Source organism: Acomys minous (genome assembly GCF_964271855.1).
Source record: "Acomys minous genome assembly, chromosome: 8".
NCBI lineage: Eukaryota > Metazoa > Chordata > Mammalia > Rodentia > Muridae > Acomys > Acomys minous.
Window position 1 is genome coordinate 100,723,163 of NC_140489.1, and position 23,216 is coordinate 100,746,378.

The following is a 23,216-nucleotide window of genomic DNA, read 5'->3' on the forward strand; positions in this document are numbered from 1 at the left end:
AAGCTGTCCTTTTTTGATGAGGATCAGCAACCAAAGCACTTGGGGCTGGAACATGAAGGATGCAGGATGTCAGCGTCTCAGCACGCTGGAGGAATGAATCCTGTCAGGTCTGATTTAGTGTTAATGTCCTGTTTTATTATTTTGAAAACATATAAGTTTTTACAAGCATTATAGAGTTTTAAAACTATCTATATATTAGGTGTGCAGGATGCACATGTCTCAGCCAGTCTCAGAGCTATTTCCATGCAGTGGAATTAGCAATATAAGTTAACTGCTTGTTCTGCAGTTTGAATTTATGTAAACATAGACTTTCTTAAGTTACCAGTCTCTCTTTTATTTAGGTCTGTTTCATTTTGACCTCTTTTAAAGACAAAATATAACATTACCATTAACAATGAACAGACAATTATCATCATATTAAAATTAAAACAAGATTGTTAGTTTTAAATGTCTTTTTTTTAGGCTCTGTGGCACTTGATGTATAAGTTAGGCCGCAACTTGTTTTCCGAGAAAATGTTTCTCATTTTAGAAACAAGCCAGTTGCCTTGAGCAGAAAAAAAAAGACATTAAGTTTTAAATAAACAACAGATAGATTTTCATTTTATCTTAAGGTTTATGTATATAGTAGGTATCTTGTACCTACGTAGGCAGCTTGTATGTTTGTTTTTCTTTTTAATCTTGGTCCTTATCTTGACGAACAAAATATAATTTTTTAGGCCATAGGTATCTTGTACCTGGCTTTTTACGTTTGTTTTGGGTGGTTTTGTCTCACCCTTTCTCTACAAGGAAGTCCTGAAGCTTCATGTCTGTCTCCCCATTCAACCTATGTCTTTACTTTGACCAACAAAACATATTTAAAGCATTTTTATTACCTTTTAAAAAGAAACATAAACCTCAAATTGATATGTATCTATCCTTTAGATCAGTAAGTGTATACAATCTATTGTTAAGAAAAAGGAACATATCAAAAAATGTCACTTTAAATCCTAATCAGTCTCTTGTAAACAACTTATCAGTAGGAGGTCAAGCCTGTGGAGGCCAGGGTCAAACTCAGGAGTTCGGCCTGGCTTCCATCTCTATTGTGTTTGGATTAAGGGCTGGAGTCACCACTGCCCTATTTAACTATTTTATCTCAATTTAGTCAAAATTCTTAGAAATCTCAGTAAAAAAAAATCAAACAAGGAAACCAGAAAGGTCTAAGCCTTGGGTCACTTGTGTCAATTTAGGCTTTAGTTAGTGAAATCCTGTCCACCATTCCTTGGAATTGAGTTATTGTTATCTCTCTTTGGTGGGCCTTTTCCAGAAAGCCCTGACAAACACGCTGTAGCTAAGGAGCTCAGAATTCCAGCTGCTGCCAACTTTATGGAGAGTTCAGTCCCTTCTCCCTTTCTAGTTGCTAGTAACTTAGTCTCACGTTTCTCCGCTCTGTGCCTTTCTCCCTGCACTTTTTTAGAGAGGGTAAGGAGAAGTGCGACTATGTGTGACTATGACTAAGCTCATTGCAAACAAATTTATAAACAACAAAACAAAGCCAACAAAGATCCACGAGCCTCCTGCCATGGCACCTTGGAAAGCGACCATAGAAGTTTTTATTTTATTATTATTTTTTAGGCATTTAACTCCATTTTTCGAGCTACTTTATAAGACTGCCAGCCTCCTAGTTACGCCTCTCCAACTGGCCATGTGTATGTAGCCATCTTTGCTCTGGCTCATGGATGTCTTCTGGGAGCTATTTTCCCCTTTCAGACTATGACAAAATATGATTTTTTTTTTAAAGATTTATTTACTTATTATGTATACAGTACTCTACCTGCATGTTAGCTTGCACGCCAGAAGAGGGCATCAGATCACATTATACATGGTTATGAGCCGCCATGTGGTTGCTGGGAATTGAACTCAGGACCTTTGGAAGAGCAGACAGGGCTCTTAACCACTGAGCCATCTCTCCAGCCCGACAAATTATGATTTTTAAGAGTGTGGATACCTGCCTACCACGTTGGGCGCCACTTATTGTTTTTAAAATGATCTGTATTACCTGTATTATCAGTAGACTTGGCTAGCGATTAATTAAGACATAGACACGTATTATATTTTAAAATAGTTTTGGTTAACCTGGGGCAGGACAGATATTAATCCTCTAAACTACCTCTCATAGTGTGGCAGGCATGGGATCTCTGTCTTAATCCCATGCCATCTCTTTTTAGTAACTTTTATCAAGTTACTTCCCATCCATAATCTCAAATACTTGTTAATGTTCTTTATCTGGGCTGGATTCTCCATCCACACCAGCCACGTGCTTCTCCTCCAGCTAACCCATGGCTGCCTTCCTCTCTTCACTTCAGGTCTCTCTCCTCCTCCTGGGGGTCTTTCCTTTTCTCAGAATTCCTCTCTCTCTAAGCCCCACTTACCTCCTGTCCTGTCTAGGTGGGATGGCTTTTTATTAAGCAAAAGGTTGGGTCAGAGACAGCAAACAGTAATTAGCATCAAAATACATCAGACCATCCCCCAACAGACAGTGACAGGACAGCAAGGAAAGGAAAGGGAAACAGGAAGTAGGAAGTGGACAGACTAGGTAAGGAGCTCAAAGGCAACATTTTAAACCCGAAAGATTAGAAGATGACCACTGTTTCTAACAAAAAGTATCTTCTCTTCAAGCAATGCCCCACAGATAATACTGCTGCTTACCAACTGTCCTCACTTGGACTTGGTGGCAATAATAATAATAATGATGACAACAGGAAGTACGTATTAGTGGTGGTTTTAATTTGAATTTGTGCTGGCTCCTAAGAAACCATCATAACTAGAGGAAGAGTACAGTACGTCAGCGTCGAAAGGAGTCCGGGATGCTTCTGGACGGAGGCCTTTTGGCCCCTGGACCCAGCTGACACTCAAGTCTACCAGAACAGCAGTCACTTGAACAATCGGAACTTCTTCAAATACTGGCTCACTTCCTCCTTGGGGTACGGCCTGAGGGCAAGGCAGGTGGCAATATTCTCTGGCTGCTCGAGCCACAGCACGTGGTCAATGTTCTTCTGCTGCAGGGTCTCAGCCAGGTCCTTCAAGGTGGTCTCATCAGCAGCCTACAAGTTGCAGAACACACAACGAGGACTGAATGGCCCATCAGGGACGAGTCAGAGGGTCACAAAACGGCGGAGGGGGGCTCTGAGACTGGAGATATGGCTCCACCAAAGAACTATATAGCCACAGTTTTCTCCCCTGGTTCGCTACTTCCTCTCTTTAGGACCTTACAGAAGTACCTCAGATGGGGCAGAGAAGGAGGCTTACTAGTCTGTTAATGAGATGCAACTTTTTTTTTCCTCTTGAATTTTGCTGTATAGTTTCTAGTTTATGACTGGACCTGCAGCTTACCCTCACCCTTCAGCCATCTCTGACTCTGCTGACCCCGGGGAAGTATTTCTAAAATTACATGTGCTTCCTTCTCTCTCTCATCCCCTCGGGCCCAGGCCTAGTGGTGATGCAGGACACATGCCTCAACTGTTTGATATAGGAGGGGCTCAGCCCACTGTAGGTAGTACCATCCCTAGGTAAGTAGGCCTTAACTGTATAGTAAGGTGGCTGAGAAAGTCAGAGAAAGCCAGTAAACAGTCTTCCTCTGTGGCTTCTGCTTCAGGCTCCTGCCTTGAGTTCCTGGCTGCAACCTGTAAAATGTAATGAACCCTTTCCTTCCCAGGTTGCTTTCCGCCATGGTGTTTATCACAGCCACAGAAAGCACACTAGAATATTGTCTTATGCATGCACACTGAGGATAACCTGCAAGACTTGGATCTTTCCTCCCATCAAGTGCGTCCTGGGATGGAACTCAGGTTGACGGGCTTGGTGGCATGTGCCTTCACCCAATGAGCCATCTCACGACCCTTTAATTATTTGAGAGGGGGGGTGGTTCAGACAGGGTTTCTTTATGTAGCTTTGGCTGTCCTGGACTCACTTTGCTGGCCTCAAACTCACAGTGATCTGCCTGCCCCTCCACCATGCCCAGCCCTTTGATTCTTTTTAATTTACTCTGTATTATGCTTTTTGGTCAGCAGAACAAGACCTAACCCTTGACCTGGATGCAAACACAACTTTTTAAAATTCTAGACAGGAGGCTTTAAAGAATATATATGCTGTCCTAATCCTTAACAGTTAGACCAGAGGCTAAAGAGATGGCTCCGTCTCCAGGGAATACTGCTCTTGCCGAGGACCAGAGTTTGGTTCCCAGTACCTACACTGGGTTGCTCACACTGCCTGTAACTACAGCTCTGGGAGAGCCCATGCCCTCTTCTGCCCTCCCAGGGTACCTGCACTCATGTGCATGTACCCACACACAGACACACGTTAGTTTAAGAAGATTTTTTTTTTAAAGTTAATCCAATAGGCATGTGAATCACCCGGATGGGAAAGCGCCTCAGGTGGCACGATGGTCCCTTTGGCCATTATTTGTCCATTCTCAGCCCTTGACAGTGTTTTTGTTGCACATTGGTCGCTCTATAGAAGCAGGTGCTATGTAAATGGCAGGGTCGTGGGACTGGAGGCTGAGAGCTCCTGAAACATGCCTTTCCCCGGCTCACTGAGTTTCTTTATCCATCTTAATAAACGACCTCTATTTCTTACTAACCATGTTTATTAAGATAGTGGTAATTTTAAGCACAGCTTTAAAAGGCAGATCGGTGCACAGGTAGAAAGGAAGGGCCACGCCCTCCCAGGACAACCAGTTTCTGGTCAACCCACAGTGCTGAGACGCCTGATAGGGAGGTCTATGCCCGCTCTTTATAATCATGCCCTGCCCAGGAGAAGGTTCACTGCGGACCATTCCCCAAACTCTTTAAAGGTCCCTCCAACAACCGTGCCGCACGCACTCCCGGAAGTGAAGAATTGGGCCCAAGAGCAGACCTACTTCCGGCCTCATCCCTTAGGATCCCTCCCAATGTGCTCCTACGTCTCACCTCCAGAACCACTTTGCGCATGCGTCCCAGCTCCCGGAGGTAAGCTGCTGTGTGCGGATGGTCTCGATGAAGGTGCAAGGCTGCGGTGGCGGCGTGACAAGCCTGCGCTACCAGTGCACCCGTGGGCCAGGAAAACGGAGCCTGCGACAGATCTTTCCGCAACACTAAGTACTGTACAAGGATTTGCGGCTCCGCCCCAGAGCCTGCCATCTTCCTGACCATCAGAATGGCCGGACCTACTCTGCGGTGCATGCTGGGACTAGGGTGGAGCTGTGGGCGCCGACATGTTTTTGTACGGCAGAAGCGCAAAGCATGCTGGGATCGTTCGTTTGCGTGCGTTTTTGAAGAACGCATTCGGCGGGCATTCTTAAACTGGATCCTTAATAAGGAAGCGCTGATGAGAAACGCAGGACCCAGCTGCACCGTACAGCTTCTTCGGTGTTTGGGGAAGCCCGACTGGACCTTCGTGGCCACGGCGATGAGGTAAGCGTGGACAAGGCTGTGACCAGTGCAAGGCAAAGGAAGCTAGCGGGGACACCTTGCTTATCCCGTGACTGTCAGGCAGTATTGGCAACAGACTGATGGTTGCACGTCTTTTCCTGTTCACAGTTAAGCACGTTCGGGTCTATGTTAACCCTGCTCTGTCCGGCCAGAACAAACCCTTGAGAACCCGAGGAGAAGATGGAGTCTGCAAATACTTTGTGTCAAGGTGGAGAGTGCAAAGGAGGTAGATATTCAAAGGCTTGGCCTGTATAGTAAGATCTGTCTTTCCAGACTTTCTTACAGAGGAAGGGCCACTGTGGGACAGTAACTTTGTTGCTTAGATAAGGGTTTGATTCAGGGTTCTGCCTTTACTGTGGCTTGGACACATTACAGTTCTGCCTAGCTTTCTTCCTCCTTCCCTCCTTTAAAAAAAAAAACTTTATGTGATGTCATAAGCAGCATATGGGTTGAAAGTTACTAAAAAGCGAAAAGTAAGTTTGATGACTTTATTGTTAAAAAACATGCTTCAGTCGGGTGTGATCCCTACTCTAGAACTAAATTGCTATTATTATGTGTATCCCACATTGTCCTGCAACTCACAATGATCCTCCATCTCACTTACGGTGAGCCGCCACACCTGGCTAAGGCAAGCGACAAGTGAAAGGTTTTGAGTAATCAGCTGACCTAGACACCAGTTAGCTGCTGCGGTGTCGGTTTTCTCTCAGCCTGGTCATTGCGGCGGCTGCAGTGTCAGCGTGGTGAAGAAGTGAGTAAGTCAGAGAGAGGTGACACCTGCTGTGGTAAGGCACCAAGGAGGAACTGTAAGAGAAGCAAATGAGTCAGGCGTGGTGGCTCATGCCTTTAATCCCAGCACTCAGGAGGCAGAGGCAGGAGGATCGCTATGAGTTCAAGGCCAGCCTGGTCTACAAAGTGAGTCCAGGACAGCCAAGGCTACACAGAGAAACCCTGTCTTGAAAAACAAAACAAAAAAACAAAGACAAAAAAAGAGAGAGAGAGAGAAGCAAATGAGATGTGGTGCTGCAACAAATTGCGGGTCCCTCTTGATCTTATGCAAGTTTTTATAAAAAATGAGCTATACAGGAGTAATTGATGCCTAGCCTTGACTGGGTAGGTGGATGCGCCTGGGTTGTCCCGAAGCAAGTGAAGAACAGATTTTTGTGTATGTATGTACTTTTGTTTTCCTGTTTTGGTTTTTTCGAGACAGGGTTTCTATGGTAGCCTTGGCTGTCCTAGACTCACTTTGTAGACCAGGCTGACCTCGAACTCACAGTGATCCGCCTGCCTCTGCCTCCCGAGTGCTGGGATTAAAGGCGTGTGCCACCACGCCCGGCTGTGTATTTATGTTCTTAGAACCCTGCAACGTAAATATTGCATTTGTTTAAGGAACCTAGTTATATGAGGTCTTCTTGTTAGAAGCATAGGATTTCTGTAGGGAGATTTCATCATCTGGGTTGTGGTGAAGCATTAGGAAGCGTGCTTTTCCATGCTAGAGACATGCTTCTGTGAGGAGCAGGCCAGATGAAGTGCTGCTGCCCACAAACCAAGCAGTGGACAAACCGGGAGTCTCTGCTTCTGTGATAAGCAGTGAGCGTGCTGGTCAGGGGGTCTTGCACACCAGTGAGCGTGCTGGTCAGGGGGTCTTGCACACCAGCGATTGTGCTGGTCATGGAGTCTTGCACACCAGTGAGTGTGCTGGTCAAGGGGTCTTCCACGACAGTGAGCATGCTGGTCAAGGGGTCTTCCACACCAGTGAGGGTGCTGGTCAGGGGGTCTTCCACACCAGTGAGGGTGCTGGTCAGGGGGTCTTCCACACCAGTGAGGGTGCTGGTCAGGGGGTCTTCCACACCAGTGAGGGTGCTGGTCAGGGGGTCTTCCACACCAGTGTTCAGTGCAGATGTTGATGGCCTCTACTTTTATAAAATTATGGCAGAGCCAGGCATGGTGGCGCATGCCTTTAATCCCAGCACTCTGGGTAGAGGCAGGTGCCTCTCTGTGAGTTCAAGGCCAGCCTGGTCTATATAGTGAGTAGGGAAGACTCTGTCTCAGTGAATTAAGATATTTGCCCTAAACTTATTTACTTAATGATTTAGCTGGCACCCAAATCCTAGACATCTATTGTGACAACTATTTTTGGTTGGTTGTCAACTTGATACACCTGTGAAGAGGGAACTTGAATTGTTGAGGAATGGCCTCATCAGATTGGTCTGTGGGTATTTCTTTGGGGCTTTTTTTTTTCCTTGATTGCTAATTGATGGAGGAAGGCCTAACCTGTTGTGGGTGGGCAGACCCCAGGCAGGTGGTCCTGGGTTGTATAAGAAAGTAAACTGCCCCAGCCAGCAAGCAGCTTTCCTGCATTTACTTCGGTTCCCACGGTAAGCGCCTGCCCTGACTCCCTCACCACAGACTGTAACCTCTGCGATGAAACAGGCCCTTTCCTCCCTGAGTTGCTGCTTCTGGTCAGCGGTTAGCACAGCAAGCTGGCCTTCGTGGAGTGTGCCTTCGCCACAGTTAAAGCCTTGTCTGATTGTGAAGTTCTGCTTTTTTTTTTTTTTAACTTGTTAGGTGTTTTAGCTCACCTGGAAAGACTAGAGGCTCAAGTGAGCAGATCGCATGAGAAGTCTGAAGAGCCAGCAACAGCTCAGGAAAAGGAAAGTTCTCTTAGGACCAAGATTCACCAACTGCGGCAACAACGGGATAAGCTGAGGGCTGAAGTGAAGCAGCGGCGAGCCAGGGTGAGTGGAGGACAGATGGCGCCTCTCCTGGGGCGTGGAGATCAGCCAGGATCTGGGCCTCTGGGAATCGGTAAAGCTGGGTGACTTGTACTTGGGATCATCCTGAATTGCTTTTCGAGTCTTCAGTCCTTAACATGTGAGACCCGTGGAGACACAGCTAAGGTTCCCAGCTACTAATGTCAGGCAGTGTTGAGCAAGCAGGCAAATGCTCTGTGACAGTGTCTTCTGCCTCGGCCTCAGCAGATCCGATCACTGGTTGGTGCCAGTGTTTGAGTGTTCTGCCACCCAGTCTCAACATTTCCCAGCCAACAGTGTTGGCCATCTCTTCTTTCTCGTTTCCGCTGTTGCTGAAGTCTAGTCAGCAGATCTGTCCGATGTTCCTTTCTGTTGTGTTTGTGTCGTCCTTGGCCCTGCAGTAAGTATTATCAGCATACATGGGAAACACTTAGCGGTGGTTTGGATACTAGGATAGGGGTACAGTAGTTGGGGGTGGGGGAGGTGTGTCTCTTAATATGTCCATTTCCCCACTAAATCCTTCAGGGCCAAGAACATGTCACATTCTTTCCCTGCCCAGTCAGTAACCGCTCATGTGATGCCTGCCGTCTCCTAGAGCCAGCCTCCCTGCCGTTCCTTTCCTCCCTCCCCACTCTGCCTCCCTCTTTAGTTTGCTTTTCATTGAAGTAAAGCATATGTAATGTGAAGAAGCCAATGAACATCTTAAGGGATTACAACCAGGTTCCTACCAGAAATGAAAACCATGGGATAGTGCCAGGACCGCAGAGTTGTCCCTTGCCTCCTGGTCATGGTGCCTGAAGTGTAGCCCCTGATCCAGTTTCTGTTGCCAAGAATGCTTGGTTTTTACCTGGTTTTGAGCACTGTTTTCAATCCTGTTCCTTAGTCAGGCTTGAATTCACTCTGACCCAGGCTGGCCTCGTCCATGGAGTCGGTCTGCTGCCTGCTGTCTCAGCCTCAGAGCACGTGTCCCCACCCCGGGCTTGAACCTCCTTGGTGCACAGCTGTAGGGTGTAAACCCTTCTTTCTGGCTTCTCTTGCTGAGAGGTACAGTCTGCGACTGCTCAGCCACCATCGCTCCTCAGCAGTTCTGCTTTATGACTTGTAATTTACCTGTTCCCTTGTTGACGCCCTGTGGGTCATTTTCCCTTTGGGTTTATTATGAAGAGGGCAGCTGTGAGTTCTTGTTGCTCTCGGTTCATGTGAAAACAGGACACTTTGCTGTTAGGCACAAGCCTTAGTTCTAGGACGTGGAGCCTGCATATTAACTCTAGCGAAGTGCATGTGCCCATTTTATGTTCCCAACAGTGACTGTTGAACACTTTGTGTTGTTTTGCAACTTTACCAATACTTGGCGTTGTCGGTTTTAAAAGTTTGTCATTATGACTTCATTTGTATTTGACTTTTGTCATTCTCTAAACAGCAAAGTGCAAGCTCTTTAGAGTTTTTTCCTAGCTGGGCGTGGTGGTGCACACCTTTAATCCCAGCACTCAGGAGACAGAGGCAGGCAGATCTCTGTGAGGACAGCAAAGTTACACAGAGAAACTCTGTGTAGTCCATGCTGGCCTCAAACTCACAAGAGACCCACCTGCCTCTGCCTCTGGAGTCACACTGGGATTAAAGGCGTGCGCCACCACAGCCCGGCTCACTGTAAGGGTCTCATCTGTTATCTCAAAGCCCGTTTTTCATGTTTGGCAGTTTTGTGGATAATGTATGTAGTATGGTGTTCCTTATTTGTCTGGATGATGCTTAAATTAGTATTTGAAGTTTTTCTTTTATTGAAAAATGTTACCATTATCATGTCCAGTATTGTATAGGTGGCATTCTTTATTATGTTTCTGGGAGTCCCGGGAACACCTGTTTTTTTTTAGTTTGTATGTTTGTCTTTTCCTGTATCATATCTATACTGATTTTCTAATCTTATTTTTGCATTCATGCTTGTTTCAATGAATATTTTTTAAATACCCATTTCATTAGTCACTTTTTCTTTTTTCCTTTTCTTATTCTTCCCTCATAGATTACATCTCCACCCCAGTTCCCCCCCTCCTCTCCTCCCAGTCCTTCCCCCCACTCCCATCTCCCCCAGGAGATGGATCCACTTCTCCACCATTTCCCTTCAGAAAAGGGCAGGGCCTTCCTGGGATAGCAGCCAAACACGGCACGTCGTTATGGTAAGACTAGGCACCTCCCCACATATCAAGGCTCGACGGGGCAACCCAGTAGGAGGGAAAGGGTCCCAAAAGCAGGCAAAAGAGTCAGAGGCAGCCCCGGCTCCCACTGTTAGGAGTCCCACAAGAACACCAGGCTATATGCAGAGGGCCTGGGTCAGGACCCCATAAAAGCTCCATGGTAGCTGCATCAGTCTCTGTGAGCCCTGGTTAGTTGGTTCTGTGGGCTGTGTTCTTTTTCTTTCTTTCTTTCTTTCTTTGTTTTCCAAAATAGGGTTTCTCTGTGTAGCCTTGTGTGCCCCGGAACTCACTCTGTAGACCAGGCTGGCCTCGAACTCACAGAGATCCACCTGCCTCTTCCTTCCTGAGTGCTGGGATTAAAGTATGCACCACTGCCACCCGGCTATGTTCTTGTGGTGTCCATGACTACCCTTCTGGTGCCTACAATCCTTCCTCCCTAACTAATGCAGAATTCTCAGAGGTCCACCTAATGTTTCTGCTCCCATCAGTTTCTGGATGAAGGCTCTCTGAAGACTATCATGCTAGACCATCTACAAGTATAGCAGAATATCATTAGGAATCATTTCACTGACTTTTTTTTCCAGTTGTGTTTGTTTCTACACTAGGACTCCGGTCTATCCAGACTCTGCTTTCTGGCCCTCCAGGCAGTGTCAGGGGTAGACTCCCTTCTCATGGTGGGGGTCTCAAGTTGGGCTAGTCATTGGCCACTCCCACAAGTTCTGTACCACCTTTTACCCCAACACATCCTGCAGGTAGGACAAATTGTAGGTCAGACGTTTTGTGGCTGGGTTGGTGTCCCAATCCCTCCACTGGAAGCCTTGCCTGGTTATAGAAGGTGTTCAGTTCAGGCTCTGTATCCCCCATGACTAGGAATCTTTGCTTGGGTTGCCCTTATAGGTTCCTGGGAGTCTCCGTTGTGTTACATTTTCTGCCTTGCCCTCAAAGTGCTCCCCAATTCCGGTTGTCTCCCCCAGTGTTCTTTCTGTCTGTCCCTCCACACACATGCACAACCTGATCCCTCCTGTTCCTTTCCCCGCCCTTCCCCAGTTCACCCAAGAAATCTATTGTTTTCCCTTCCCAGGGGATCCATGCATCCTGCCTTGAGTCCTCCTATTTAGCTTTGTGGATTGTAGCATCGTTATCCTTTACAGTTAATGTGCACTTATAAGTGAGTACATACCCCCGGGCGGTGGTGGCGCACGCCTTTAATCCCAGCCCTCGGGAGGCAGAGACAGGCAGATCTCTGTGAGTTCAAGGCCAGCCTGGTCTACAAAGTGAGTCCAGGACAGCCAAGACTACACAGAGAAACTCTGTCTCCAAAAAATAAAAAAATTAAAAAATGAGTACATACCATGTTTGTCTTTCTGTGTCTGGATTACCTAACTTGGGGTGATTTTTTTTTTCCTGTTCTCATCCATTTGCTTACATATCTCATGTTATTTTTTTCTAATAGCTGAGTAATACTCCATTGTGTAAATATACCGCATTTTCTTTATCCATTCTTCAGTTGAGGAACATCTAGGTTGTTTCTAGTTTCTGGCTATTACAAATAAAACTGCTATGATCATAGTTGAGCAAGTGTCCTTGTGGTAGAATAGAGTGTCCTTTGGATAATATGCCCAGGAGTAGTATACCTCAGTCTTGAGGTAGATCAAATTCCAATTTTCTGAGATACCGCCATATTGATTTTAAAGTGGTTGCACAGGTTTGCACTTCCACCAGCAGGGGGGGTGCTGTTTGCCTTACTCCACGCCCTTGCCACCATGAGCTGTCTGTCTCTCGTAGTTCTGATCTTAGCCGTTCTGGCAGGTGTGAGGTAGAGTTTCAAAGTAGTTTTGATTTTAACTTCCCTGATGGCTAAGGATGTTGAACATTTCTCTAAGTGTTTCTTGGGTGTTTAGGATTCCTTGGGAGTTGAGAATTCTCTGTTTAAATCTGTGCCACGTTTTTTTAAATTGGATTGCTTGGTTTGTTGATATCTATTTTTCTTGAGTTCTTTATATATTTTGAATACTACCCCTTTGTCAGAGGTAGGGCTGGTGAAGATCTTTTCCCAATCTGCAGGCTGCCATTTTGTTCTGTTGACTGTTTCCTTTGCCTTACAGAAGCTTTTGGTTTCATCAGGTCCCATTATTAATTGTTGACTTTAGAGCCTGTGCTGCTGGTGTTCTGTTCAGGAAGCTATCCCCTGTGCCAGTGCATTCCAGGCTTCTCGCACTTTCTCCCCTGTGAGGTTGAGTGTGTCTGGGGTTATGTTGAGGTCTCTGATGCACTTGGACTGAGTTTTGTGCAGGTGGTAGATTTTGCGTTCTTCTACATGTTGACAGCCAGTTAGACTACCATCTGCTGAAGATGCTGAGCTGAGGAAGGTGTATTCTTTTGTGTTTGGGTGAACTGTTCTGTAGATATCTGTCAGCTCCATTATTTCTGTTTAGTTTTTGTCTGGGTGACCTGTCCACTGGTGGGAACGGGGAAATGAAGTATCCCAGCATAAATGTGTGAGGGTCAACGTGTGATTAAGCTTTAGTAGTGGGTGCTCTTGCATTTGGGGCATAGATGTTAAGAATTGAGACAGCGCCTTGGTGGGTTTTGAATAAGAAGTGTTCTTCCCGTCTCTTCTGATTAGTTTTGGTTGGAAATCTATTTTGTTGGATATTAGAATAGCTATACCAGCTTGCTACTTGGGCCCTGTTTGCTTGGAAAATCTTTTTCCAACCCTTTACTCCGAGGTAACGTCTATCTTTGATGTTGAGGTGTGTTTCTTGTATTTAGCAGAAGGCGGATCCTATGTTCATCCATTTTGTTAGCCTGGGTTTTTTTGTTGGGGAACTGAGTCCATTGATATTAAGAGAACTTCAGGAAAGCTGGCTTCTTCAAAAGTTTTCTTTTTTATTTTTTTCTTCTCAGTCCTGTTTGGGTTTTCTCTAACACCTTCAGATCTTTTTCTGTTTGCTTTCATATTTTATTTGGGTACTTCATCCAGTTTGCACTTAACTCTCTGAGTGCATCTGCTAGGCTGTAGCTGCAGGTGCGAATCTTGGAGTCCTGGCTCTTGAAACCCTACAATCTGACCAGAACAGCAGCTTCCCCAGCTTCGCCTTCCCACAGCCGCCTGTCTTGTCCTCCCTGTGCGCCTCCTAGGCTTTGTTCTCTCCCTTTTCTTGCTCCTCTGCAGTCTTCTCTGTGGCCATCAGAATCCTGGCTCATTAGCTAGCGGTTCTTACTCCCAACCCCTCACATCATGACCTACATCCTCTCCCTGTGCTGTGCATCACAGCACCAACTATGTGGCTGTGGTCACGGAAGCACCAATTTCTGATGCCTTACTTAATAAAGAAACTGTCTTTACTGTTACACAGTCAGGTGAGGGTAGAGACTTTATGGTACCCTGTTCTAAACAGTCAGATTTGGGGCATGTCTTGTAGGTTAAAGCATCTTCTGCCAATGAAGACCCAAACAAAACTGTGGAGATCAGTGAGCAGGAAGTTCTGGAGAGACAGTGGGAAACCATGAAAGCCACTCTGCAGGCATACCGTTTTACAGGTAAGACTGCTCTGATCTGATTGGTTCTGAGTTAGTCGGCCAGCTGTATGATTGATGCCAGCCTCAGTTCCTGAGAACTTGCACACACCGCATGCTGGTTTGTAGGCCTATCTGCCTGTAAGATCTGCCTCTTTAGACGAAAGATTGGTGGCTGGTGGTTGGCGGCTGGCAGCTGGCGGCTGGCGGCTGGTGGCTGGCGGCTGGTGGCTGGCGGCTGGTGGCTGGCGGCTGGAACCATTTCTTTTAATTTGCTGGACCCTCCGCTAGAACTTTGCTTACTGCTTGCCTGAGTTATGGTCATGGTCATAGTTTGAACTTCAGTCTCTGTTGTCACCATAAATAGGAATTTGTTCTTCATTTTTGCCACAGAGGAGTGTGGGGGAGAACTGGGGGCTCTTGTTAACTCGAACTCAGGGAATGAAAATACATAAAAATAAAAATTTCCAAATTTTCCCCTCAATAATTTGATATTTAGGATATCTTCTCACTTCCTCCTCTGCCCATAATTTTAACAGCTCAGGCTCACGTGAGCCAGTTGGGAGGAACGTCTGATACTATTCACTTGAGCAGCATTGTGCACACTGTATGTCTCTATACCAGGCCTAATGGGGACTGCTGGGATGTGCAGACAGCACCCCGTGTCCTTTGTCTGCCCTCTGAGAGGTGGTGTCTCCTGTTTGCCTAGGCTTGAGCGGGAAGCTGACCAGCCGCGGGGTCTGTGTGTGTATCAGCACTGCCTTCGAGGGGAACCTACTGGATTCCTACTTCGTGGACCTTGTCATAGAGAAACCACTCCGGATTCATCACCATTCCATCCCAGCCTTCATCCCTCTAGAAAAGATAGCCACCGCATACCTACAGACTGATATCCAGCGCTTCCTGTTTAGTCTCTGCGAGTACCTAAATGCCTACTCGAGGAGGAAGTACCAGGCAGACCAGCTTGAGGTACAAATCTGGGTAGGAATTTTTGTGTCTGATCTTATTGCCCATGACAGACTTTAAAGGAAGACAAAGGAACATGCTTCCTTAAAGAAGAAAGCTCATTTATTTTTGAGACAGAATTTTTTAATCCCAGCTGGATATGTAGCCCAGGCTGGTCTTTAACTTGGGCCAGTATACCTGTCTGCCCCCTAAATGCTGGGATTACAAGTGTGTGCCAACATAGCTGGTTTTATTTTCATTATTTTTACTTTTTTGCATTGAATCTCAGGCCCTGTGCATATTGGCAAAGTACTCTGCCACTAAGCTACAGCCACAGCCCTTATGTTTTCTAATGCTGAGCCAGAAGCTTGCCCTGTTGAAAGGTTACTAACATTTAATATTGATTGATAATTTTAGTAAATCAAGTTACTCCTTAATCAGATACGCACTCAAATAACCCCACAGAGAGACTAGGATCTATTTAACTAGCCTAGAGCCCAGTGCTGCCCAATAATCACTCCATCCTAAACCTCCACACTGGCATAGTTTCCTTCTATTGAGATTTCCCACATTGTACTTGCTTCTTACTCATATGCTAGGTCCAGCTCATTCCGCCTGGTGCTTCCTGGTCTCCACGTGGCTCCATCCTCTCCTTCCTGTTCTTTCTCCTCCCGCCCCCCAGACCATCCCCCTATTATCTGTTCTTGTTCAGCATTGGCTAGTTGGTTTTATTGACAGTACAGAGAACAGATGGTGACATGTTTACACAAACTTGAGACAGGAAACACTAGCATAAACACCACAAAGAGTAGGGTAGAGCAGTCAGCATGTGGATGAGCAAGGGCACACAGTCCACAAGCATGTCATGCCAACACTGCCCATTGCCTTTCTTTACTCTGGGTGTTTGCTCTGAAATAGGGGTTCACTCTAGCCCAGGCCAGTCTCGGAGTCAGGCAATCTCCCTGCCTTTCCATCAGTGCTGAGTGCGGCATGGGCATCACACCACTGTCCACTCAATCCCTACTATGTGTTTCTTCCCTACAAGTGACTTCCCTCTCTCCGTTTCACACCCCTTTGCACTCTCAGTGATGCTAAAAGGCAGGTCCTAATTACAGGTTCCCAGTGACCCTCAGCCTTGAGATTCAGCAAGGGCTTTGAGCTCTGATGTTACGAGCTCAGGGCTGTGCTGAGACTAAGTGCAGGTGTGCAGGGCCACGGAGGACTGGGCAGATGTCCAGGGCCACGGCGAACTGTGCAGGTGTCCAGGGCCACGGAAGACTGTTCAGGTCTCCTAAAATCAGGCCTCCCTACTTAGGGCAGAAGTTCTAGGCAGGAAATACATACAAAGGAAATAAGTGACCCCATCTCTGTCCAGCATCACCTAAACAAAGCGTCTTTGCACATAGATGACTTCAATGAAACTCCTGGCAGAGTGCTATCTCCCTCTATCTGCTCCCTGGTCATTCACGGGGAAGTGCGGCCTTTTGTCTGTATGTTGTCAGGCTGTGGTGGTTGCCCCCTCACACGGTGCCTCTGGACAGTAATCATACCTTCTTGATCCTGACCCTGGTAGAGCGACTTCCTCCCCTTCCTCACGGGACCGGTGCAGAGAAACGCCCTGTGCAACCTGCTGTCATTTACCTATACGGTGGAACACGGATGCCAGACCTCCTTTAGTGCCAGGTTGCTGTATGAGGACCTCACAGCAACTCTTCCCACGGATGTCACTGTGACATGGCCAGGTATGAGGAGGGAGGCCTGGCTGGAGAGACGGCATGCTTTAGTTTAAGCAAATGGAGTGAAGTGTGCGGAATAGCGTCAGGTAGACCACTTCCAGCTTTTCCGTCCACGTGCTAGAAATTACCAAGACACAAAATGTTAAATGACATTATCTTCGTTTTCCCCTTCCTCGCCTTTCCCAGAATTCTTTCAGCTTACAATTTGTTTTTCTGGGTGTGTGCACCCCCATTCCCAAGATGGCCAATTGAGGCAGAGTCCCAGGGTTGACTGTATTGAACTTAGTGCACGCTTAGCTCTCTGGGGTGTACTCTGTAAGTGGCAGTTCCCAGGGCTGGCCAGGAGACTTGTTTTCACTTGCCTAGAGGTACCATAATAATCTGACATAGGCAGTAATTTTTAAAAAGAGCCAGTGCTCTAACAGTGCCACAAGTTTCACACCCACAGGTTTTAGATTGTTCTAGTCTATATTTTTCTAAGTTTCTCTTCTCAGAATTACGATGTTCTAATGGGGCATCCTCTCTAGAGCTACAGACAATGAACAAACAAACAAACAGAGAAGCAGTGATCTGGGTTCTGATTCCCCTGGCTGGATTGAGCTTGACAGAGTCTCTTCCTCTAGGGGTGGAAGCACCATCCCCTCGCTGGGAAGAGCGCAGAGCATCCCACGAAGTGCTCTTCCGTACCAAGCCCCTGCACCAGGTGTTTGCTTCCTTTTCCAAAGAAGTTGAAAAGCTGGATTTGAGTCGGGTCTTCTGAAAGACTGTTTCTATTTGGGACACACCTGAAGTCCAGGCCCTGCCAACAAAAGCTGTGGAGAGAGCCCTTGCCTGGACACCTTGAGAACCTGAGGTGATTTGGACAGTTCTCCATGATTGCCTGGTCACTCAGTACAGTGCTACAGACCAGCTCTTCCTCTGAGTAGCAGTGTTGATTTGATCACATGTGTATGTTTGTATTCTTACCGCAAGTCAGCTAAAATGGGAGGAATGGAGGACACTTTGTGAGCATCTCTAGGTTTTATGGGAGTTAGAAGTCTACGATAGGGCTTGTAGTTAAGGGAAAGTGTTTGGTCTTTGGTTTGGAGCAACATGTTCTAAGCCACTGTTTGGTGGGAGAAAGTAATTTTTATAAAGAGGGGTTTATAAAACCTGTGTCCTTAATACTTTGTTTCTTAAGATATTTTGGTCACGAATGCATGGCGTCACTTTGAGGAAGCATTGTTGGAAACCTGCAGGTAGATCAGTGGAGCCTTCCCATCATGTCTCCCTGCTGCAGCTCCGGGCACGCCTTTCCCGGACATCTTTTTTTTGTTTTATTTTTTTTGTTTTTGAGATGGGGCAGTCGTGGCTGTCCTGGACTTGCTTTATAGACCACTCTGGCCTTGAACTCAGAGATCTGCCTGCCTGGCCTCCCTGAGTGCTGGGATTACAGGCGTGCGCCACCACACCCAGCTTCCTAGACACTTTTACCTTTCCCTCCTTGGGGTAGGGCTTCTTGACATCTGTTTAGAATCATCCCATTAAAATTCCTGTCCTTCCTCTGCTAGTCCCAAACAGGATCTTTACTCCACAGGCCCAGCATTTGGGCTGCACTGTAAAAACCTCTCCGTGTGTGGGGATGGTAAGCTACCATGGGGTCCCCCACAGAGCCTTGGGGTAAAGATTCATGGGGTAACAGAGTCACCACAACAGTCCCGTCAAGTTGAGTAAAGCTTTTAATAAAACAGTCCTGTTCTTTATCAACACCTGCAGATTCTCTTTTAAAGCAGTAGCAAAGGCGACTGTAGCAAGAGCTCAGAAGACAAGGCAATATTGGAAAGTTGTTTTTAAACAGGTTAAAAATATAAATGTAGAAGATCTGTTTATATATTTTTCTTTCAGAAATAACCCCCCCTTCCCCTACCAGGTGAAAGGAAATATTGCACTTTCTGCTCTCCTGACTAAGGTGACACGGGGGTTCCAGAAGAACCTTTCAAGATTATCAGGAACATCGGGGTAAGGACCACTGACCTAACTGGACAGGCGGAGGCAGCCAGACTGCGGCGGAGCCTCCTCGGCCCTGAGCCCAGCCCCGCACCTGTGCTCCCGGCCCCGCAACACAGGCAGCTCCGTTACCCTTCTGCTGCCGTCCTGCTCACAGTGGCCATGGCCTCTCTAGGGATGAAGGGCTGAGTTGGAACTCTGGAAAGGCTGTTCCAGTACTATGCCTATGACCCCTGCTCTGGGGACGCTACAGGCACACTGAGGAATAGGAATAGCCACCCTCAGAGCTCACATCCACACAGGAAGGCTGGAGGAAATCTGAAACCTAAAGTCTATGGGAATGTGCACTTCAACAATTTGGGAACTCCAGGACTTGGTCCCAAGGCCTTTCTTCACTTCCATAAACATTTCCTTCCGTTACTGGCCGTTCAGGAGTTGTCCACCACTTGGTGGGGCAGTGTAACAGAGGAGCCATTGGGAAAGGCAGCTGGCCTGTCCCGCCCCTTCAAGAAAAAGGTCAGAAGCTCCCCTTTGCCTTTCACAAAGATGGGGCCTCGCCTCACAAAGCGGAAGCCGTACTCGCGAAGGATCACCTGCGTTTCTTCTACCACCTGCACGTGGAGAATGGAGACAGCGTTAGAGAAGAGGGGGACAAGACAGTGGACAGAGGGGATTTAGATGCTTTAGGGCTGATGGGTCCAGATGGTGCTGCTGCTTCAGGAGCATGTAGGCTCTTCCACTCCAGTGCCACATGGGTGAGAACCATGGACACCGCAGTGCTCCACCCCCGTGCCACGTGGGGGAGAACCATGGACCACCGCAGTGCTCCACCCCCGTGCCACGTGGGGGAGAACCATGGACCACCGCAGTGCTCCACCCCCGTGCCACGTGGGGGAGAACCATGAGCTGCACATGGATATAGGTCAGAGCCACTTCAGTTCTTAACCAAGCAGCAGGGTTCTTTCACCTGCACCTTAGTGAATGGACTAAACCCTTTTCTCCCTCTGTTAAGGGAGAAAATGTACACGTTCGATGCATGTGCACATGGCCTGTTGCACTGCCAATGCTGGTCTGTGGCCCACAGGCTTCTACTGTGTTGTATTCCCTGCCCTCAAACACGCTCAGTTCTAGTTCAGACCATACCTGGATGTTGCCCATGACCCCTGTGGATTCCATCCTGCTGGCCACGTTGACTGTGTTGCCCCAGATGTCATAGTGTGGTTTCCGGGCTCCAATGACTCCAGCCAGGACCCCTCCTTTGTTCATGCCTAGGGTAGACAGAGCAGAGCGTGGCCACAAGCCAAGCTTGCATTAGCTCCTCAGATGCTACCAATTCCTCTTTCATAGATAATCACCTGACCCCCACCACAAAGCTCCTATGGGAACTTCCCAACTGTCTATGTTAACAGGCTACTTAAGACTGTAGTGGCCAGCTTCCCTCTAGCCTTCCTAATACCTCAAACTCCCGTAAGAGCAGCTGGCACAAACCTTGGGAGAGTGAGAAGAGAGGCCGGGCTGCCATTGCAAACAGCAGGAATAGGTCTACCTTTACCTTTCGTTGTTCTGCATTTCTACATGTGGTCACCTCAAAGAGGACACCTAAAAGGTCGTCCAGCTCCCCTCTAGTCTGTTAGTGTGTGATCTTCCCTACCAATCTGCCTCGGCCTTTTAGTCTGGTCTGCGGAGCTCCCCAGCGGTGCCTTTACCTATGCGCAGCATGAAGTTGTTGAATGACTGGTTGTTGATGTTGGTGAGCGTGTCCTTCATGGCTAACGCAAAGTCGGCCAGGTCAGCCAGGTGCTGCCAGCGCTCCTTGTCCGACTTCTCCTCCTGTATGGAGCAGTGGTGACACCATCAGAACCATCCAGGCTATGACCGTAACAATAAGGCTTAGCTGCTGAGCCCCTCTTTTCTTCCCCAAAAGGAATGAGCAACCTCTTTAGGACCAGCACATCACCGCTGCAGAATTCATACAACTCTGTAGGGCAAAGACTGGGCCAAGAAGATGGGCAAGATGCCGTCTCAGTTGGTTCCTCTGTGCCATGTGATGGATCACAGGGCAGACCTCTTGTTGCTGTCTTTGAGTCTGGTCCCTGCTTGGTCCCTCAAGATCATCAGCACTTGATGAGCCACCCCAGCTTGCTTTACTTAGCCTCATTCAGAAAGCAGACATGTAAAGGAAAGCTAAATGATGGTTTAAGGACAGTACTTGCCCCACCTGGAAATCACACAGCAGCCGGGAGTTTCCAGGACTCCCCATTCATTTCCACTGCTCCAGAAGTGATACAGTTCTTAAGCAGTTTGAGGGCCATGGCCCATACGTGCTGCTGGTGGGTGGGATTGTGGGAATGAGCCCGTCAGCGCAAGAATAAATGTTCATAAACGCTTCCTCTCGTTCTCGTTTCCCGTGGGCCGAGGCCGCCTGTCTCCTCCTCTAGGCAGTACTGCATGTCTCGCTATTGCATTACCTTGCTGGAGCTCGTGAAGCCGTTGGTGTTGACATCCGGGGTGACTCCTGAAGCTGCCATGTAGGTGCTGCCAATGGTTTTGATCTTGGTGATGACCCGGAATTTGGGATTGTCCAAGAGCTGAGGACAGAATTAATAGAATCAAGGAAAATGAGTCAGTTCGCCATGACACTTGCCTTTTTTACAAGTCAACAACGCATCTAAAAAAGGCTTTATTCATCCCATGCTATCTTGCCATACAAGCCTCAGCCTAAGTTAATAATAGCTGGTCCCCTTAGGTGGTGGAGCTCCTTAGTCAACATGTTCTGTCAGTGTTTAATAGGGGCTTGCGGTAGAAAGAGAACACAGTCCTTAATCCCATGGCTTGACAGGGCCATCCCAAATCCTGCCTCAGCCCTCAGACTCATCAGTTCTGGGTGGCGGCAAAAGTCCAGTTACTACAAAACATCGACGTGGGAAATGAAGCCAGCGCGGCGAGCTTGCTTCTTGAACTTATGTAGAATGTCATGGGATCTAGCTCTGACAGGACACTCACAGAGTCAAAATCAGAGATGATCTCATTGAGGAAGCGTAGGCACTCGATGCCACCGTTATTGATGCTCTCCTCAGTGTAGAAGTCAGCGAAGTTGGGCAGGGAGGCAAACATGACTCCAATCTCGTCATAAGACTGGCTGTACAGCTCCTAAAAAAAGAGGCAGGGCCAGGCTGGGGTCAAGCGCTTGCTGCACAGTCATGAGGAGAGTTCAGTGATCAAGGAGGGAGAGGCCAGCAGGCTAGTCAGACCAACAGTGAGCCTTAGGTTCAGCAAAACACCCTCCCTCCGTATAAAGGGGGCAAGCAGTAGAGGGAAAACACCCAACGTCAACCTGAAACCTCCATGGAACACACACACATATAGGTACACACACACATCATATCCAAGTAAAGGCAAAGCCCAAGCACTCGAGGGCTGGCTGCCTGTGGGATGGTGCACCAAGGTGAGGTACAACCTGTCAGCTGTCCTCACACGTGACATTTGCACTCAACTTTTGGACCCAACTTTAAATGATTAGAAAACAGCTCATTCCCACACTAAGAAAGCAAGCTGAGCAGGATGTGGAGAGCACTCCTCCATGGCCTCTGCCTCTGTGCCTGCCCTGCCTTCCGTTGGCAATGGACTGTTTGCCTGGAAACCTAAGGTGAAATAAGCCCTTTGCACCCATGTTGCTTATGGTCATGGGGTGTCATCCCAGTAGCAGAGACCGGCCTAGGATACTCAGCTGTGAGGACCCTCCCCCAGGAAGGCTAGTGGAATGGTCGACCACCTTGGGTTGACACGCTCTTATTGGCAGAAGGGGCACTCTGGCTCTCAGTGGGGTCCCAGACAGGCAGCGCATGAGCAGTGCCCTGCAGAAGACATCATGAGAAGTCTCCCATTAATGTTTCTGGTTAGGTCCAGCCAGATTTGGGCTTCCAGCCCCAGTTACAAAGGACCTTGACCAATGGGGACCTCGACAGAAAGGACTGGCTCCCAATGATACCCCCGTACTTCATCTCTCTTCTTGGACCCCAGGAAGTGGCGTGCAACATGCTCAGGCAACATGTTGGTGACCAAGGCCTCGTTCCAGCGCCGCATCTCGTAGACACGTTCTTTCTGGTCATGGACCTCAATCTTCCACAGGAACAGTGTTCGGGCCAGTTTTTCCACCTGCAGACACAGGGTGGGTGAGCTGTGTGCCCTAAAGCCAGCAGCCGATGCATAGATGCAGACACAGGGGTTTTGAATATTGTATGTGGTGACACTGGAAGGAGAGAGCTAAATGACAAAAGAGGTGAGGGGAGCCCCCTAATGAAAACTGGCACCCAACAGTCTCAGTGAGGACCCAGGATCCAGGGGGCGGGGGCAAAGAGGGCTCTGTCAGACCCAAGTGGCATTCCCATCTCTAGCTGTCCCATTTATGAACTGGCTTGGGGAAGCTGTATTTTCCTGGCAAACCACTGGGGGGCATCCAAGCTAACCGTCCTTGTATGGATGCTTCGTCTTTATTGAACAAAAACTTTGTTAGCTCTTTTCCCTTTCTCTTCTGACTCTTAAGGCTAATGTATCAATGACCTCATGCTAGGTGCAGAGCAGAGGCCATGAGCCCTGCCTAGGGAACATCACCTATGCTAGAGGAAGGAGGAGCCTGGGCTTCTGAGTTCT

At 47.7% G+C, this 23,216-nt stretch overlaps 3 protein-coding genes across 11 annotated transcripts in view; 1 reads left to right on the plus strand and 2 right to left on the minus strand.

Moving 5' to 3' along the window:
• Positions 1–2,742: 2,742 nt before the first annotated feature.
• On the minus strand, positions 2,743–5,426 carry PTRHD1 (peptidyl-tRNA hydrolase domain containing 1). Its single transcript, XM_084793449.1, has 2 exons — positions 4,944–5,426; positions 2,743–3,080 (listed from the first exon to the last, which is right to left on the minus strand). The coding sequence occupies exons 1-2, from the start codon at positions 5,295–5,297 to the stop codon at positions 2,910–2,912; spliced, it is 525 nt and encodes a 174-aa protein (XP_084649575.1). The 5' UTR covers positions 5,298–5,426; the 3' UTR covers positions 2,743–2,909.
• CENPO (centromere protein O) lies at positions 5,286–18,628 on the plus strand. 4 transcript variants are annotated; one of them, XR_014781357.1, is made up of 8 exons: positions 5,286–5,426; positions 5,553–5,670; positions 8,010–8,179; positions 13,806–13,923; positions 14,609–14,880; positions 16,418–16,586; positions 17,204–17,433; positions 18,490–18,628. XR_014781357.1 is itself a non-coding variant. In XM_084793444.1 (7 exons), the coding sequence occupies exons 2-7, from the start codon at positions 5,625–5,627 to the stop codon at positions 18,525–18,527; spliced, it is 813 nt and encodes a 270-aa protein (XP_084649570.1). In that variant the 5' UTR covers positions 5,286–5,426; positions 5,553–5,624; the 3' UTR covers positions 18,528–18,601. The 4 variants fall into 4 exon arrangements, 3 of the variants coding, with proteins under 3 accessions (XP_084649570.1, XP_084649568.1, XP_084649569.1); XM_084793444.1 differs by lacking the exon at positions 17,204–17,433 and having other exon boundaries at positions 18,490–18,601; XM_084793442.1 differs by lacking the exon at positions 18,490–18,628 and having other exon boundaries at positions 17,204–17,731.
• Positions 18,281–23,216, minus strand: part of ADCY3 (adenylate cyclase 3) — a 78,227-nt gene continuing 73,291 nt past the window's right edge. For 5 of the 6 annotated variants that reach the window (XM_084793415.1, XM_084793417.1, XM_084793418.1 and 2 more), the window contains exons 17-22: positions 22,563–22,721; positions 21,570–21,716; positions 21,035–21,154; positions 20,273–20,396; positions 19,710–19,834; positions 18,281–19,177 (exon numbers count right to left, since the gene is read on the minus strand). In XM_084793415.1, the coding sequence (XP_084649541.1) occupies positions 18,995–19,177; positions 19,710–19,834; positions 20,273–20,396; positions 21,035–21,154; positions 21,570–21,716; positions 22,563–22,721 (858 nt within the window). In that variant the 3' untranslated portion in view covers positions 18,281–18,994. The other variant, XM_084793419.1, reaches the window with a different exon arrangement.